The 18315-nt window shown below is 46.5% G+C and overlaps 2 protein-coding genes across 2 annotated transcripts in view; both read right to left on the bottom strand.

Moving 5' to 3' along the window:
• Nucleotides 1-1554, bottom strand: part of LOC8040861 (vitellogenin-1-like) — a 55369-nt gene extending 53815 nt beyond the window's left edge. Inside the window, exon 1 of the mRNA XM_042289262.1 lies at nt 1503-1554. Within this exon, the coding sequence (XP_042145196.1) occupies nt 1503-1554 (52 nt within the window). The remainder of the gene's footprint in view (nt 1-1502) is intronic.
• A 12001-nt stretch (nt 1555-13555) lies between these two features.
• The window catches only part of LOC8040864 (ras and EF-hand domain-containing protein homolog), a 71424-nt gene continuing 66664 nt past the window's right edge, over nt 13556-18315 (bottom strand). Inside the window, exons 15-17 of the mRNA XM_029970569.4 lie at nt 16412-16531; nt 16228-16304; nt 13556-15620 (exon numbers count right to left, since the gene is read on the bottom strand). Coding sequence (XP_029826429.2) covers nt 15521-15620; nt 16228-16304; nt 16412-16531 — 297 coding nt within the window. The 3' untranslated portion in view covers nt 13556-15520. The remainder of the gene's footprint in view (nt 15621-16227; nt 16305-16411; nt 16532-18315) is intronic.

The raw sequence follows: 18315 nt of genomic DNA, 5'->3' as shown, positions 1-18315 counted from the left end.
GACATCGCCAATAAATTATTTTCTTGCGCAGTCTTATCTCTATCAAGGATACTCCCATAAGTTTGAAACGTAATCCCGTTCTTTTCGTGCGTGTTTGAAATCATTTTTTTTTTTTTTATATATAGCATTAGTAAAAAAAATCAAGATTTAAATGAGGCAACTTACATGACTCGGAGGAACTTCCCACAGCTTTTTTTAGCTTCTTAGATATTGCATTTGTTCTTTAAGTCTTAGATACGTTTTATGAACGCAGAGTAATGTCTTGTAAAGTATATACGTTTGCAATCAGTCGCGCTTCGAGAGGTAGTCTGAACACCGTGGATGGAAAACACTGTTTGGGTGCCAGTCTAGAAACTGTTGGTACACCTCAGCAATGCTTCATTATCAGACGATCAACCCACACCAGCAGCAAGATGACGACGCCCAGAGGCAGTACTTGCAGACGTTTATACATTTGCAGATCCATGGAGCAGAAAATGAAGTTCGTCAGAGTTGAACATACGTCCATTCAGCTCCTGTATTTGGAAATACTCGGAATGATTTAAACCAAAACCACATATATGCCTCTGTAGCATTCGATTGCATCATGTTATGTACGCCGTGAAGCGAAGGTTAGACGTTTAAAAGAGTGAATTTTTCAGCTGAATCTGTCACCACTTTTAGCTGCGTTTGAAGTTTTGTTTGAATTTCGTCCTTGACTTTCCCTCGCTGCTCTAGAGTTTGTAATGTCAGTCTTAAGCACGCTCGCCGGCACTCTCGCTTTACTTTTTCTAAGTCCGAGAAGATGTCATTCTATATAAAATAAAGCGCGTGTTGGTAGCGGTGAGTTCGCTAAGATGAATAAGCAATCAGTGTAAGGAACTAGACGTGGACTATTTGATTCCACGCTAGCGAACTGCGTCAAGTTCAATAGCACAACTTATAATAAAGTATACCTTAGAAAAATGTCCGTGAGTTATCTTTTATATAGAACACGGAGACGGTCAATGACGACAAGCAATAAAACGACCTCAGCGAATGACAAAGCTAAAAATAAGATTAGAGGAGAAAAAAGCGATATGATCGGAGACAATGAGCATGTGTTTCACTCTTTTTCCATGCGCAAATTGAAGTATTCAAATAGAATCGTATTATCAGATTTGTCATTCACAGGAATGCTTCTCTCGTTCTATTTTATTGACTGTCTTCGTGTTCTGCGGGAAATTAAACTCACTTACTTTTTTTTTTCTTCGTTCATTTAGATTTCAGCGCTAACCATTCTTCACGAGAAAATATGTCATGCTCCTGGAAACAGACTAGGTTCCACAAGACGTACACATATCGTAAAACCCTAACGCCGCGTTCTACACTGCTACGACATGGTACAAAAGACAGTCTGTAGTAGACGCTGTCTGCGGCGAGTTTGCTTCGAAGATGCTTAAACCTAAACAGCAGGCAATTGTGTCATCATATCTCTTTTGTGCGATGTTAGATCGGTGTGCCTCCGGCGGTAACGAACTCACCCGAACAGGTTGCGAGGAACAGGAAAGCGGGCAGGACAAAAAGGACCCTCATGGTTTTCATGTCTCAGAATTTCGCTCCCATCTCCCGGGAAGGGCCGCTCGGTCTTGTGACTTTTCCTACGAGAGCGTTTTTAAACCAAGTTGGGCGGTCCCCGAGGGCAGGGTGAAAGGCTTTGAGTGGCGGGGCTACGATTTAGACGATAAATGTGAAGATGCGGCGGCGCGAGCGAGGGAAATTAGACGAATGACGGCAGTGCACGCGGTGAATGAGCAACTTTTCGAGATAAGTGATTATACAGTGTGCGAACTCCTTTCTGCATGGCGGGCTCCGTACTGTCGCAGTTGAGCCGCGATATGTATATATATATATATATTTGTCGTATGTTTTAGATGGGACACGACGATATTGTATTTGGATATCACGCAGACGGTCAACCGAAGAAACGTGGTGGGAAACTAACCCGACGACTGGATGAGACTATCTATCTTCTCTTCACATGTTTGTTTCAATAAACAAAACGGAAAACAAAAAAGAAACGTTGCGAGTATAGTTACTAGAATGGTACACGCCGCGACACTGTTAGCGTGAATAAACATTCGCCAGGTTTTTTCTTATTTTGTTTCTTAGCATTGCAGGGCTGTAATTCAATCTACTATAGTGGACGAAAGTGCACAGATGGGGGACTAACCGGACATGTACACAATACCCAAAAAAGTAAATATCTTAAGGTACTGAGTATTAACCTCGAAAGTAATTTGAGTAGAGTAGAAATTACTCAAATGGAAAGTAATTGAGTAAATTACTAACTATAGTAAAAAGTAGCGTATACATTCTGAAGTTGATTTTATAATTTTTTCACGGTAACAAGGAACTACATACGTTTTGATCTGTTAGCAAAATTCTGCTAGCCAAATCTAAAGCGGTTTCTGTTTTCACAAAAGTGCTTTAAAAGCACTTTTGTGAAAACAGAAACAAACGTGCCTAATTGTTTTGAGCGCGTTTTGTATAGCGGATGTATAATTTCTACTCTGAAGTTCAGCCCTGCCTGAGCTTCATTTTGCAGACATCGGTTGGTTGTTTACAGTGTTACGTAAAGTACACTTAAGAAGTACACTTAAAAAGTACTTGATCTAAAATACAAAGTAAATGAAAGGTTCTTTACTTCGAGTAAAGTACTAAGTTCGCCTGGTGCAATGTACAGTGAGTGCCCCTCAAACTTAACGCCGTCACTCGGTTTCGCAAATATTGATCTATTGCATGCTACCCAAAAATAAAGTGATCGCTGCAGCTGCTGGAATACCTTCCCCTGGTTGGATTTTCATTGGGGACGCAAATTTTCACCAACTAGTTCGACCCGCTAGGTACAGGAATCACTCAAAAAGTGAAGAAACCGGGTCATATCGTAACAGCGTTAATAAGCTTGGCGCGCACCGTACTTAAAGTAAACTACTATACATACAATGTACTCTCGATGTAAAGTACTTGTACTTTTAATCATAATCTTTCATGATGCCCTTTCATCCCCTATACGGTGTTTTCTTTTTAAGCTGGTATGAATTGCACCAAAAATTATCGGATGTGCATCACTTTGCTCGTTCCGGAAATTGTAGCAAATATTAGATAATGTCAAGTTGCCACAAATAGTTATTTTACTCTCACTGACGAACTGTTTACCACAATCTACTTATAAGACAGTTATTTGTATCGGTGTTACAGCCGCATTACTTCACTCTAAGAAATGACCAGATGATGTTTTGAAAGACGATACCGCGTTTTCACATGACGATACGCCATTTTTTGTTTCCAAATTTGAAAAATGTACTTTCAAGTCAGGAGTTGTACTTTCATCGGAAAGTGCCAGAAAAAAAAGATTAAAAAGTTACTTGTAAAAAGTACTTAGTAAACTGCTAATTACCGAAATAAAAATGTAATTTTAAGCTGAACTACATTCAAGTCTGAGACTAACCCGTATAGGTAATTGTGGTGCCCATCAATACACCTTTGAAGCAAAATTCGCAAATGCGCCGATATGGTGTTCGCGCTAACAGTGTGGCGCAGTGTACAGTCGTTGGAAACCCTAAATCAATCTGAAAAAAAAAAACATAAAAACCAAACAAGAGCTTAATGCGCATCATACATCAAATTTATATATATATATATATATATTGTAGATCGCATTCGGCTATAAATTGGACTATGACAGGTAAGGCACGGATGATTTCTGCTGTGGCCACTGACAGTTTAAGAAACCCCGGCCGCGGCAGTTCACGCCTCTCGCTTCGTGATTGGTCCTCTAGAGTCCTCGTCAGATAATGCCTCAATCTCATTGGCTCTGGAACGTTTAGGAGGTGCTTGAAACTGACAACACCTCGGGTTTCTTAAAGTATCGTCGAGTATACATAGTATCTTCGTGTGACCGAAAGGTTCCCACTTTCTGAGAGGTGTTCGGTTTTGTGTCACATATTTGGTTATAAACGGACTGCTCTTCTGACGACAAGCGGATGTCATGGGTCACCGGAGCCACTGTAAAGCTATCTTTTGATAATGCAGTCTGGGCTTCAGAGTCAGTGGAGTTTAGGCAGTTGGGGGAGGGGGAGGGAGGGTGGGAGTGGAGGGGGGAAGGGGGCACTGTCCTGCGTTGTTTTCCCGCGTGCTCTTAATCTGGCTGTTTTTTTACTCACAAGATGACTCCTCTTACACAGTCGGAATTTAAATACATTTCCAATACAAGGTTTTCTTGGTTTTTCTTTTTTTTTAACTTCGACGATCTGGGTGAGAAACGAGAGTTATGAAAACATATTTTAAGATAAAAAAATGTGGATTCATACTGAAGCTACTTTTTCCACACAATCATATAGCACAAATGTAGACAGATATTATGATGTCGCACAAGCTTTTGAATGTCGCCCCCAGAAATGCTTGGCGCCTGCCAGCGATGGACTACTATAATAGTATGATAGAATGATTGAACATAACTTGTGATAGATTGACTGAGAACCCGTGGGCTGTCAATCAATCTATCTCGGACTTAACAAAACTGTCAGTCGTACCAGACTTTTTTTTTTTCACCCCCATAATTTGTGACGGCAGTTCGTCTCTCCCGAAGTCTCATGTTTCCTTCATTCACATCACACGTTTGTGGTGAGTGACGCTCTTCCACATGATGACATGACTGAGAGCCTGGACGGGAACCATATTTGGGGAAGGTATCCCGAAGCGTGTCAATCCTACCCCAAAACCCCGTGTAATGTTTTCGCTATCTGGATTATGCATTACCTTTAATACGTTTTAATTTCATTTCAAAAGGCGTACCCACACCTTTATTTGCCCAATCTTTGGTTTATCCGTCAGGTATATTGCTCTGGCACCAAAAAAATACCTCTACTATGATACTGCTTTATTAATCGCCCGATTAACTATTTCACTGAAATGTTCTCGGCGCTCTACTGTAGTGTTCGTGGTCTTGAGATTAGTTCAGAAATTTCGAATGCTTAGCTCAGAATGAAGCCGTTAGAATTGGATCGTTTATGTGGGTATTGTGGAATTCTAATTCGGACATTGGTCATGATACCTACGACTTGCTGAATAAATGAAATCAGGGGAGTGCACAGCAGAGTTCTCTTGTCTTTTAAAAGACATGTTTGCCTGCTTTCACGTACCGCCATTCAATCGATCCTACAACATTTTAACTGCTTCTCTTTTTTGGAGTCACACCCACGCACACGCGCTAAATGCGTGCAAATAACAAAAGAAAAAACCGATAAGAGCGCAGGAGGATATGACGCAAAAGCTTTACATATTGAGCAAGATATTTTAATACGAAAAGGGACAAACGTAGACAGCGTGTTTAAAACTTTTCTAACTAGTTTTTTTGTTTTTTTTTTTAGTCAAGTTGTTATATACTAAGACGACCAGACTCCGTAATGTTAACGGGAAGATGCTACGTCATATCGAAGAAAACAATGTGCTGCCGAACGCCAAACATTTACCGGGTGTCCCAAAATTGCGGCCAGGCTCTTTAAATCGAGCGCGAAGTTCGGTTTCTTAACCTATCGCCCTACGAATTGGTGCAGCGTTGTCCAAAGATAGTGCATGTTTTTGGAAAAATTTGCAAAGAGCGAACTTACCTAAGGAAAAAGTAAAGAAAGGGAAGTTTTAACTTCTATGGAAACGCAGCGAAGCCACAGGTCTTCAAACAATATATACCGCGCCGTTTTGCACAGGAGACAAGAGATGGCGCAAGCGGTCGCGACGCCGACTGCCGCCAACGAACGAACATACGGCGCCGAGAGCCGGCGTAATTAGCGGACGATCTTTTCGACTCAAAAGCGGCCCGCGTTCCGCAGGCGCCGACAGTCGCAAAACTAAAAACAAACGCGGTAACAAAAAAGGAACTGCAAAGCAGACAACATCAGTACCCCGAAGAAAAAAAAAAACACTCAAAATACCCCGACAAACAATTTTTGAATCGATTATGTGTTGATTCAATGTGTTTTATTAGTAAGGATGATGATAGTTCGTTGGCGGCAGTTGGCGTCGCGACCGCTTGCGCCATCTTTCGTATCCCATGCGAAACGGCGCCGTACTGTTTTAAGGCCGGTGGCTTCGCTTCGTTTCCATAGGAGCTAAGCCTTTTTCTTTCTTTACTTCTTTCTTGGGTAAGTTAACTTCCTGCGAATTTTACAAAAAAAAAAAAAAAATTGCAGCTTCTGTGGGAAACGCTGCAGAAAATCACAGCGCGATAGATTAAGAAACCTAATTTTGTGGCCGATTGAAAGAGCCTGGCCGCTGTTTGGGTCACCCGGTATTTCCTCCAGGACGGAGTTGCGAAACAACACTGCATGGGTACCATGACACACACGGCATGCGCGTTCCTCGACAACCGCGCACCTTGTGAGCTAGTACCGTTTAACTTTGTGAATGCAAGCTACCGCATTGATCCCCCCCCCCCCCCCCCTTCCTGTTCGAGAAAATAAGTGATTCAGGTATCAAAGGCTCCCTGCGACAATGGCTTTACGACCCAGTTGCTGGAAGGACACAACGCGTTTTGTTTTATGGTTGGCATCCTCTCGCAAAGTTCTTTCGAAGGTACGTCAGGGCAAACTTTTTTCAATCTACGTTAATGGAGTCGTGAAAATTCTTCACTCTACAGCAATCCTGTACGCCGACGACCTGACCCTGGTAAAGCCTATCAGCTCAGTTCCCCTCATTTGTACCAGGAACTCCAAGATGTCTTGGACGCGTGCCGCCAGTGCACTCTAAGAAAGACCTGTGAGTCTGCTTTCCCGCACAACACTCGGAGATCTAATCGCCGCAACTTATGGGGGCAACGCAGCGAATGACAATGCGAAACGAAACATTTGTTTAGACCAAAAAACGCACTCTGAGTTGTCACATTAAGCAATGCAAGCGTGACGTTTTGCATTGCTTAATGTCACAACTCAGACTGCGTTTTCTGGTTTAAATATATGTTTCGGCATTGTCATTCGCTGAGCTGCCTCCGTAAGTTGCGGTGATTGGCTCTCCGAGTGTTGTGCGTGAAAGTAGACGCACACACATTTTTTTAGAGTGTGGTCTACTGAGCGTTTTTTTCCCCTGAACGCAGTCAAAACATAACGATGACGATCACCACGCGCAGAAAAAATAATCTTCCTCCCAAGCCTTTCGACGGGGTGTACCCTTCCCTTTAAGCGAGTTCATCAGACCACACTGTTGTGAATAACCTTTGACGACCACCTGAGCTTCGCAGGACATATCCATTCCATCGTATCAAAGACATGTCGGACGCTGGGTTTTGTAACCCACATAACACGTCGCATGCCGCCAAAGTGGGAGAGCACAAGTACGGTATACACCGCACTTGTACTTCCCCACCTGAAGTACTGCTCACCAGTGTGGAAAATCTACCAGAAGACCCTGTGAGATGCCCTGGAATCTGAGCAGAGCGGGGCAGCTTAAACGCTTCGCCGTCGCAGCGTTCCTTCCTCCACTCTTTTGCCTTACAGGGATGTTTTTACCTCTCCCCTCTTAAAAGCTGCAAATGTCGTACCATCACTCATCGAAAAAAATATCGCATATCCGTCTCTTCTGCAACCTTATGAGTCCATCCACGAAGCCTGCAGGTGCTTCCCCGCTTAAGCAGCCGTGCAGGCAGGCTACAACCAACCTTAGCACCAACAATACGCCACATAGACACTTGCCCGATGAAAGCCCCCCAAACGTGTAAGTCTCTACCCCCTGAATTGAGAGTCTATCCCGACAGACCCTGAGGACATTCGGGCACTCTGCCGACGGGCTTGTCAAGGCTACTCTCTTTTTGAAATGTGCACGCGTGTGCTGACTCTCCCCCCTTCCACCTTTTTTAAATATTTACTTTCACGTTCAAGCGTCATCCTGATCGTCACCTTTATACACTATGGAAATAATACATCGGCACCCTAGTTTCGACGGCACAGCAGGCCTGCATGGTATACGCGTGGGCTAGAGCCTTTCTGCTGTGTCGTGACTTTCCTGGGCCTGAAAGTAATGTTAATATTGGTATTGATATTAACCCACACTGGTCAAAGCAGCGTTTTTGGTGAATTAGATTCAACAACAAACTTAATTAGTGCCTGGCAGTTTTGGGGGGTGTCTGCTAGTCCGGCAGACCCTTCTGTTGCCATTTTCCTTACGTAGTCGAATTTGATCCTACAGTTGTTTAAAAATAAACATATCAGCTCTATCTGAGGCATTGCATGTGCTCGTGTTTGTCCCTTTCCGTGCTAGAGTAGCTGGCTTGAAGACCTACAAGCAAAGACGAAAACTAACTAAATGACGTGAACAAGACAGGACTAAGAAGGCACGCACACGAAAATGGACTGGCTCTAGTTGATAAGCCTTCAGTATGAACCAAGTAGATGAATAGACCCTTTCCAAAGCCCACGCCAACGCCTCTCCACCGTTGCATGATCACGTACCCTAAGCATATATTGGACACGAAGGTTGCGTCAGCTTTCGCCCTGAACTCGGTTCCAGTCACGTGATTTGTGGCCATAAAATGGCGATCATCCGTGTTGCTTGATGGACTTTTGAAAAGGGTCATTCGAAAGTGACGGTAAAGCATACACCCACAAATCAAAAACTGAAGGTCAAGGCGCCCTCACTGTGCTTGAGGGATTTAACCAGTTATAGCACACTCTCAAAGGTGACGTTGCACTTCTGGGGGTGGTTGATTGACGCCATCGTCTTGTAGCGTCGGCTTCGCTCTGACTTACCGTGAAACGAAGCGCAGTGACTGCCGCATATTGCTATACACCTACTACAAACTTGGCCAGCGTACACCGAGCACAATCCGCTCACCGCCCAAGGCCGTGCTCTGTCGTCGATCAGGAGTAGTGCTCGAGTCTCTTAGACGTCGGTCTGATACACGTAATTTTCGCGCCACTGTTTGTGGAGCAAGTAACATAAGGACGTACGGGGAGCGACACACTTAACACGAACACGCGAGGCTTTGTTTGCACTCACGTAGAGTCCACAATATTATTGGTATTAGGCGAACAGGCCTCTGCCCCATTGACCACCGCTTCTCTGACACCGCCCGGATCCGGGTCGGTGGCAGCATGACACTTCCTCAACGTCATCAAACGGAAATCGAGGAACCGTTTTTGTTTTTTATGAGTTTTGCCTGGAACTAGTCTACGAACCAGTCGTAAACTTGTTTCAGGCACTTGCATGCCAGCACCAAGGTACAGCGCGTTGCATGATGTACTGTCGTGACGTCGTCTCGTGGTAACTGGTTAAGGTAAGCATTGCGAAATACTGTCGAAGATGCGCACTTGTTGCAACTGGTATACTGTGGCAGTTGGTGTAAGGATCGACGAGGGCTCCGCGGGTGGGCCGTTAGCACTAGAGGGACTTGGCTGATAGGAAAGTGATGGCGCAAACACTTCTCGTGGTGCGCGATCTCGAGAGACAGACGTACTTTACAACGCTAAAATCAAAACGCGTTTGTTTCTCCCCCTTCGAGAGACTAGGAGCGTGCGTTTTGGGCCGGGAGAGGGGATCGGTGGCCGAGTGGTCTAGCGCACACCAGCTCGGAGCACGTGGAGCGAAAGCTCGCGCTGCAGAACCCAGGGATCCTGGAGGTTCGAGCCCCACCCCTGCCCGTTTCGATCTGGATGAGCATCGTACCGGCGTGCGGTCGTGTATCACTACTGCGTGATGCACGTTAAAGACCCCAGGCTAGCGGCTGTACCGCACTGGCTAAATTTCTCATCTACAGCTGGGAGACTCGTCGCCCCTGTGAGGCAGACCAAGTTCTAAACTGTATAAACATACACACAACCCAATTTTTGTTTTTGGGGGGGCCGGGAGAACGCGATGGTTCTGGGTGGCACCTTTTACATTGGTGTAGTCTTCCTCGCCCGCTTGTTAAAGGGGCACGGAAGAACGGCAACGTCAGGCCGCGTCTGGCAAAATGAATGACAGGATGGCTCAGTCGGCGGGGTCCACACACCGGTGTCGGCTGTCTGACTCGCCTTGCGAGCTCTAAATATAGTTTGTTTGCTTGCATCCCAACCCGCCCGACCTTTGGCCGTGAGATATACGCAGACCGCGTGGTATCACACGGGAATACAAGCCATTGCCCCGTGGTGAGGAAGTTAGCCGATTGGTTGTGGCCTTTCGGCCAGTGGAAAACGCCTATCTGACGACGCCCCGAGGATTTGCCGGTTCACTAAAAGGGGCTGGACCAACGTGTGACTTTGAGGAAAAACGAAGCAAGTGGGTTTAGTTTTGTGCTGGAGCTCGAGAGCTAACGCTCCGGAATCGGGGCAGGCCGTGGGGTTTCGAGGGACCTCGTAATCGGGACGTAATGAGCCAGCCAACACCCGAGCTTGGATAAGCTAAGACCCAAGCACCTCCTTCCCAACCCCGTACAGGGAAAATAACCTTTTTTTGAGTATTGTTTCGTTCATGTATTTTCATTTGCTACAAAATATTAAATTACTAAGTGAAAAGTAATTACAATTTCAACTGAATTCGTCGTGGATGGCCAAGGGAAGCTACTTCGTCTCTGACAAGACCCTCCCAGCAAAGAACCCGTACTGGCGCAGTCGACAGAATTGGTTTCAACATAAAAAAAAACAGAAGAAACGTCATCGAGAGACAACAGATCGACTAACAGATCGACTATCGCAGAGGGCCCACAAGTCAGAGACCTACTAGCGTCATGCGAGCTCACTGTCACCACGTGCCATCCAGTCCGCGGAAGACTCCGAGACTCCGGTGAGTGGAACGTTCTCGTTTCTTTGGTGTGTGCGCAGACGTAGGAGTCAGTTGGCACGAAACGATGAAGAAAGCTGGGGATAAAGCGAAAACTGCGGAAAAAGGCAAAGGGACTGACGGAGGAGCAGAAGGGTCGGAAGGTCGGTACGCCGACGAGCGCGCTGCCCATGCGCACGGTGAAACTATGCGGCGCATGGAGCATGAGCACGAAATCTCCATGTTCAGGCTCAAACTTGAGAACGAGGGAAAAATTGCGGCAATGCGTGGACCGAGTGCCGGTGGCCGCGCAGCTACCGCGGCGACCGGAATGAGCAAGTTGAACCATGTTTCCCAATGCGCGAAACTTCTAAAGAATCAGTAACTACCACCTGACGCGGAAGTTCCGGTCTGGTTCGACGGTGTGGAAAAGATGTTCGCAGCCCATATAGTGCCTAATGAAAGCCGAGTGCATTTGATTATGCCGGCCTTGTCAGAAAGAGTTAAATACGTTTTTACGAAGTTATCTGCGTAGGAAATAGCTGATTAATACACGGTCAAGGCCGCCGTCCTGGACCAGCTCCGACTCACCCCTGGCAAGTACCGGAAACGGTTTGGCGGCGCGCGTAAGCGAAAAGACGAGGGGTGGGCGCAGTTCGCTTCGAGGACGGCCCGCTATTTCAGCTACTACCTGGAGGCGCGCAGTGCAGAGATTAAAAAGGACCTGATTCATCTAATGGTCGCAGACCAGGTGAAGTCGAGCCTCAGTGAGGAGTGTCTCCGACACGTGACGCAGCGCGAAGAGACAAAGTGACTGCAGGCGCACGAGATGGCTAAGGTACAATAGGTTTACAAGTAGGCAGAGAGAGGCGGACAGACGGCAAGAGGGGCGGATATCGAAGGCAAGGAACCGAAGCAGAAAGCAGACGGTTCGAGGCAGACCTCCGTCTCGCCCCTCGCCCCCTTGCATCAGTTTTATCCAGAGCAGTCCCATGGCGAAGAACTGCTCTACGCGTAAAGATGAGGATCAAACCGCGCGAAGGTCAGAGGCTCGAAAGCCATACGTACAAGCAGTGGCGACAGGGAGCGAATTCGCACCCTCGGGTCCCCCGGATCAGCTAACGGCTGTAATAGATACGTGCAAAACCAGGGATTCGGAGAATTGGATTTGATCCTGGTCGAACTCGCCTCCGTTGACCGGGAGCTGACCGCCGTGCTAGACACCGCAACTGAAATAACAGTCATCAGAGAGCCGTTCCGCGGAAACTAGACGAACCTAGCGGCACAATTTGCCCCATTTGCCTTTGCCTTTGGGCCACAAGTAACAGCCCAACTCGCGCGTTTGTCGCTGCAAGCCGGAACCCGAAGCCGGGTTAGTCAGAAGGACCCGGTCAGCGAAAGCTTACGTTAGCGTACCATCGATTCGAGACTCATCTTCATTCGTCTGTCTCGTTCCAGCTCCTTCCCGGCCTGTATTCTCACGTGAGCAATCCGAGGACCACGTGGGCTTCTTCGGAGTCATCGGGGAGCACATGGACGGTCCCACCGGAAAGCTGCGCGTCGTGTCCCAAGTCCCGCCGCGCCAGGAGTGCGCCGACGTGCTGGTGTCCACGACAGGGACACCAGCACGTCTTTGGGGGCTCGTACATTATTGTTCCACGGGTCGCTCAGATGAATTAAAAATGTGTTTAGAGTTACCATCGCTTGTCTATTGCTCCATCACCACCGTTTACTCCAATAGGAGTCTGTAGACTACAACTGGTCGTTCGTAAAGCAGCAGTTGTTGTTGTTTTGTTTTTTTTCTGGTTGAATCGCAACTCCACTGTTCTTTTAGTTTGATATACATAGGTGTACACATACATAACCATTTTGAATAGTGTTGCTTTTCCTCAAATTTATGGTACGCACGTAGGGGGTGTTGGAGACGGTGTGCGTCAAAAATCAAATTCGGAAGTATTACGTGCCAAACCCAACAAAGAGCATCTAGAACGCCTCAGCGGAAGACTGAGCATTAATTTCAACCACCGGGAGACCTTTCACGTGCAATGGGAAGCTCCGTTGCATGGCGCCTTCTTCGAAATAAGACTTCATCATACAGAGGGCACCTAGGCAGGGATTCGAACCCGTCACCTAAAGATCCGTAGGCCGGCACTTCACCTCGAACCACCCAGACCGCTACGGGGTGCATCCGATGCCCTCTTTTCGGGGCGTACCATGTGCTATAAACCATTCCAATATAATCACCTGATACATGCTGCCCTCTTGGTCTAGTGGGCTGTGAAATGCATTTTGGGCATGTGCACTAACTTTCTGCTGTGACATTCCAGACGGTGCACTTGTGCCCAAAGCCCAATGACCCGGCTTTTTTTGTTTTTTTCACACTAGTGTAAAGGTGTATGGGGCGACAGTGACAAGGCTGCGAAAGCGCTTGAACCCACGCAAGGACTAGCTAGGTGCATATTGCAGTATGCCATTGGCCCAAAGAAAGAAAGAATACAACATTTAAGTACACGAACATAGACATACAACATTATTTTGAAGAATGGTGTTTCTTGTCCGCTTTAACCATTCTTTTAAATGTAAGCCCGTCACCTTTAAATGTTTTAATCTTTCGCTGTGTAGTGTCCACAACGCGCTACCGGTATCTACTTAGCATATGCCGTCGGCAGCCTACCCCTTTTTTATAAACACGTTGATTTTTCCACACTTGCTCGAAACCAAACAAGCCAAAATCTCAACTGAGATGGTCTCAATCAAAACAAAATTACCAACAACGTTTTCGACTACAGTCTGTGTCCACTAAAGTTCAGGACAGTCTCCAGCGCTCAAGGGGAGAACTTCCTACAGTGAGCTGGGCGATTTCAAGCGCGACCACTGCGAGCGAGCGTTGTACTTCACAACCGACAACATTTTATTAACAGGTTCTTCGTCTCAGTATGTACAATTTGAATCAAAACCTCCCATGTCATATGCACGCGGGAAAGCCACGCATTCGTGGCATAAAAGGGCACGATATCGATGCGGTTATCAGTAAATTGGGGTGCTTCGTTGTTAACAGTAAAGTGCCTGCAATGCGTCTTCACTTGTTGTTTATAATATTAATAATAATATTATTATTCATAATTTAATAACTGTAATAATGTTTACTTTTCGTCACCGTCCGTACGTCAAAAGTGGTTTCCCAAGGGGGCAACAAATGACGTCACAGAAGCATCCGTGTCACGTTGTCGGATGTCGCGATCCTGGCGTTTGGCGCCGGAAGTCCCTGGAGAAAGTGCGAGCGGACACGAGCGTCGCCGTCGTCGCGTAATCCCAACTCCCGACTTTCGAAGTTTCCGTGGTCTGTGAAGCTGGAGAGCGACCTGCAGCAAGACAGGCGTCTGCCACTTCCACAATTGCAGCTGTGGCGCCGCCAGGTTCGCGGCCGGCGAAAACGTGAAACTTCTTTGACGTCATCGGGCGGAAATCGAGGGACTACATTTTTTTAGACGCGGCAAACGCACCAGTGGGAGACACGTTTCAGTCAGCGTATAAAAGCAAATTGGTTCAGCGCAACGACCAGAAACAGCTGTGCGAGCGGGCAACACGGTGGGGCAGAAAAGCACGAATCTAATGTCGAAACCGAACAAAACACAAACACATTTGAAATTAAGTTTTAAAAAAGAAAAGCAAAACACATGCGGGTGAATTCCAGCGTGCTTTGAAAGCGGTGCGAGCGTGACTTCCGGCGCAACTTGAACCCATTATAAACATTTAAAAAATATATATAAAGATTGATAACATATGAAACCATGTAAATGCGAACATACCAATGAAACTGAAAGCACGCTAAATGTCCCCCCAAAAAAACGCGGCGCCATAAGAAACTTTATTGTTCAAGAAACAGAGGTAAACAGCTTACACGGTAATCAACGTCGACTTTTTGTGCCACTTCTCTATCTTAACGTCGCGCGAGATTGAACACGCGAATGGAGAGAGGCAGCTTCTTCATTATTGCAGAATTCTCCCGTCGATCAGAAACTTCACCACTCGGAGTCTCGCGTTTGGTGAAGGCACCATGAGTTCTGCCACGTATAGTTGCACAAAGAATTCACACGGGAGAGGGCATTTGGTTTTGTGACAGCGTCGCTGCAAGTCGGCTAAATACACAATTACTCCGAATGCCGAGTCGTAAAAAACCAGAAAAGGTAAAAAAAAAAAGACTCTTTCGTTAATGTTTATTTTTTAGTTCAACATTATCTCGTTGTATTATATTGATTTTGACGTGCTACCTTATGAGTAGCCAACAGCTTCCAGTAAAGGTTTTTTTTTTCTTTTTTTTTTATTCAGTATTTTGAATAATGAGTCTTTGAACGGCCCCTTTATCATTCAAGTGACGTCATCAGATTCGAATGGCATCAATTCAGCAGTTGGACCCGAACCCAAATCCGAGCGTCTTCAGACACGTGATTGGACACGATGCCCGGCCGAACACCGACGCAGTATCCGTGCCTGCGCTCGATCTCGCTACGATGATATTCGAATTCTAGTGCACCCGGGCTTTGTCTACATCGTTTGAGTCTTTTTTCTATAGTTACTCGTTTTCAACGAAACAAATCCTTTATAGTTTAGCTTCGTCACGTCTCTACAAATTGTATCGCGTTAAAGAGATTTGTAGTTTCTTTCTTGGAAACAGGCGAGGACGGTAAAACTTCGCACAATCGAAAGTTGTAGCGTATATAACTTTCACCGCAGCAGCCACCGCACGTGGAACGTCAGAGCGTCATGGCACTTGGTCCTACTGCTTGTTGCAACACTTGGAAGTGAACGACTTGCCACCCTTCTCACTCAGAGTAACCTTGTCGTCTTCATCAGGCACGGCCCTTTTCATCATAGTTCTGCAACGAGAAAATAAGGTAGGACAAAGAAAGTGAAAGAAAAGGGTCGCTTCGCACGCCTCAATCGGGTTAACGCGGAAATTAGTCGTACGCTTATCCGGGATGTTTTATTCTAACTCTATTCTATGGAAGCGTGAAATGCTTTTATACGAAACCTCCCTTCATCCCAGAAATGTGTTCATACGCCCGTTCGTGGCGTGCGATTCCCCCGCTAAGTTTGGAGGGGGGAAAGTGACGTCACGCGACGTCCTATTATCACGTAATATGACCCCACATCGTGACATCACGTCACGTGATCACGTCACATGACGTCAATAGACCCTTTTCAAAAGTCTGTCAAGCAACATTGGCAGTCGCCATTGCTTGGACACGAAGCGCCCGATTGGATCCGAGTCTTTGCCGAACTCTGACGTCACAGTCGCGTCCAATACATGCTCAAATCACGTGATCGAACAATGGCGGCCTGACGTTGGCCCGGTGATTGGCTCTCCGAGTGTTGTGCGGGAAAGTAGACGCACGTACTTTTTTTAGACGGATAGCCAATTTCATTAGATTCTTCTGCAATGCCCAACCACAGAATACCTTCTAAACCTCCGATATATCCTACCTCGTCAAAGACGCGATGGCTTCGTTGATGTTCGAACCATCCTTGGCGCTTGTCTCGACAAAAATAGCCTTCATCTCCTGGGGGAAAAGAAATATGCGTTATGCGATCAAATGTCTAAGCACTAAACAGAGAATTTTGTTTTAGAAATGCGACCCGGAAAGCCTATGGCGTGGGCACTACGTACCTCCGAGATTTTTTCGCCGGCCTCTTTTTCCACAATGGACTTCCCTTGAACACGGGCAATCTCTCGGAGGTCGGTCTTGTTGGACACCAGGACAATCGGAATGCCCCTGGATGCCGCTTCCTGGGAAATCGTAGCCCGAGAAATCAACGGCGCATTAATTAAGAAAAAAAAGGCTCAACCGCGGTGCACTTAGTGGATGACTTCGGAACAAGGAAGGATTACTTGCTGTCGAGTAAAGGTACTCCGTTTCATCCTAAATCCGAGCGCCACCAACGTTACGAGCCCAGTGGGGCCAACCGAACTTCTCAAAATGCGCTATATAACCGCATGTTTCGTGTTCCTATGCGCGTGTCACCACCAGCTGATACGATCAAGAGGGCAGAATACGTCATGACATCGCGTTTTAGCCTATGCATTTCTGTTCACAGTGCAACTAGTTTTTACTCCCGCTCGCACCTAAACGGAGTATACAATTAAATCGCGGTTTCTTCCATTGCAGTACGGAACTCTAACCCGATCACACTCGGTCGTACCAACGACTGAGATTGAGCATGATCAACGTTATACCCACAAAAGTCATGCCCGTGTGCTTCGACACTGATCGTGACGTAGATCTAGGTAAAAATTACGCCCCACGCCGGAACAACGTACACTCTAAAAAAAAAAAAAAAAAAAAAAAAAAAAAGGAAAAAAAAGCTTGTGCGCCTACTTTCCCGCACAACACTCGGAGAGCCAATCACCGCTACTTACTGGAGGCGGCTCAGCGAACGACGATGCCGAACCGTATGTTTAGACCAAAAAACGCAGTCTGAGTTGTGAGATTAAGCGATGGAAACGTGATGTTTTGAATTAGTTAATGTCACAACTCAGACTGCGGCTCTCAGTATATGCTTCGTTTCAGCTTCGGTCCGAGCGCGGCCGATGTTATGAGCCGAAGGGCCAATCAAACACCGCAAAAAGCGCAGCGTCATGGCGTGCTCTCTGCGCTTGATAAGACTAGCCGGCGGAGAAGCACGCACAGAGAGACAGCGAATACTGGCTGGTCCGTTCAACTGCAGAGAGCACGCCATGACGTTGTGCCTCTTTCGCAGTTTGATTGGCCTTTCGGCGCATAACATCGGCCGCGCTCGGACCGAGGCTGAAACGAAGTATAAACGTATGTTTCGGCAGCGTCATTCGCTGAGCCGCCTCCGTAAGTTCCGGTGATTGGCTCTCCGAGTGGTGTGCGGGAAAGTAGACGCACGGGCTCTTTTTAGAGTGTGGGGTGGCGGGGCACATTCCACAAAGAACATGGGAGTGTAGCACCAACATAACGAAGTGGAAAAGGCCGCGTACTTGTTCCAAAGTTTTCGTCGTTCATATTATTTGTGGTTACTTAAAATTTTAAAAATGCGAAGTAAGTGCCAGCCTAAAACACGGTGCAGACAAATGCAAGTCTGTACGCCTCAGGGTGCGTTTTAAGACAAGTTACGGCCGGAAATCAAATCACCCGATATACACCGAGTCTAGACCGGTAAAGGTTTAATTGAAAGTAACGAGTCGGGTATTAAGGGAATTTCAGGCTGACCCGTCCCACGCTCACGTCAGGTTCAGCGTGAGAGGTCATGCCTCATCTTTGAGCCGCAAACGTTTTTGTTCGAAAAATAGTTTTCACGCGTATACCTTAACACGTATTTAGCACAGTGCAGTAATCCCTATAATTGTACCGATTGCAATAGTGATCGACTAAGCGTAGAATGCAAGCGTAAGCTGACCCTAGAAATATAAAACCACATTCACAACGTGAGGAGACAATTCGTTATATACAAGCGGAAAGATAAACACGATGACAGAACCGGGTGGACGCAGCCAGGTTTATTTTCCAGCCTGCATGCCGAGTTTCACCAGCGCAGTATCGTCACCAA

Source organism: Ixodes scapularis, unplaced genomic scaffold (assembly GCF_016920785.2).
Source record: "Ixodes scapularis isolate PalLabHiFi unplaced genomic scaffold, ASM1692078v2 PGA_scaffold12__126_contigs__length_90152505, whole genome shotgun sequence".
NCBI lineage: Eukaryota > Metazoa > Arthropoda > Arachnida > Ixodida > Ixodidae > Ixodes > Ixodes scapularis.
The sequence above is the reverse complement of the archived record's forward strand: the minus strand, read 5'-3'. Positions and strand labels throughout refer to the sequence as shown.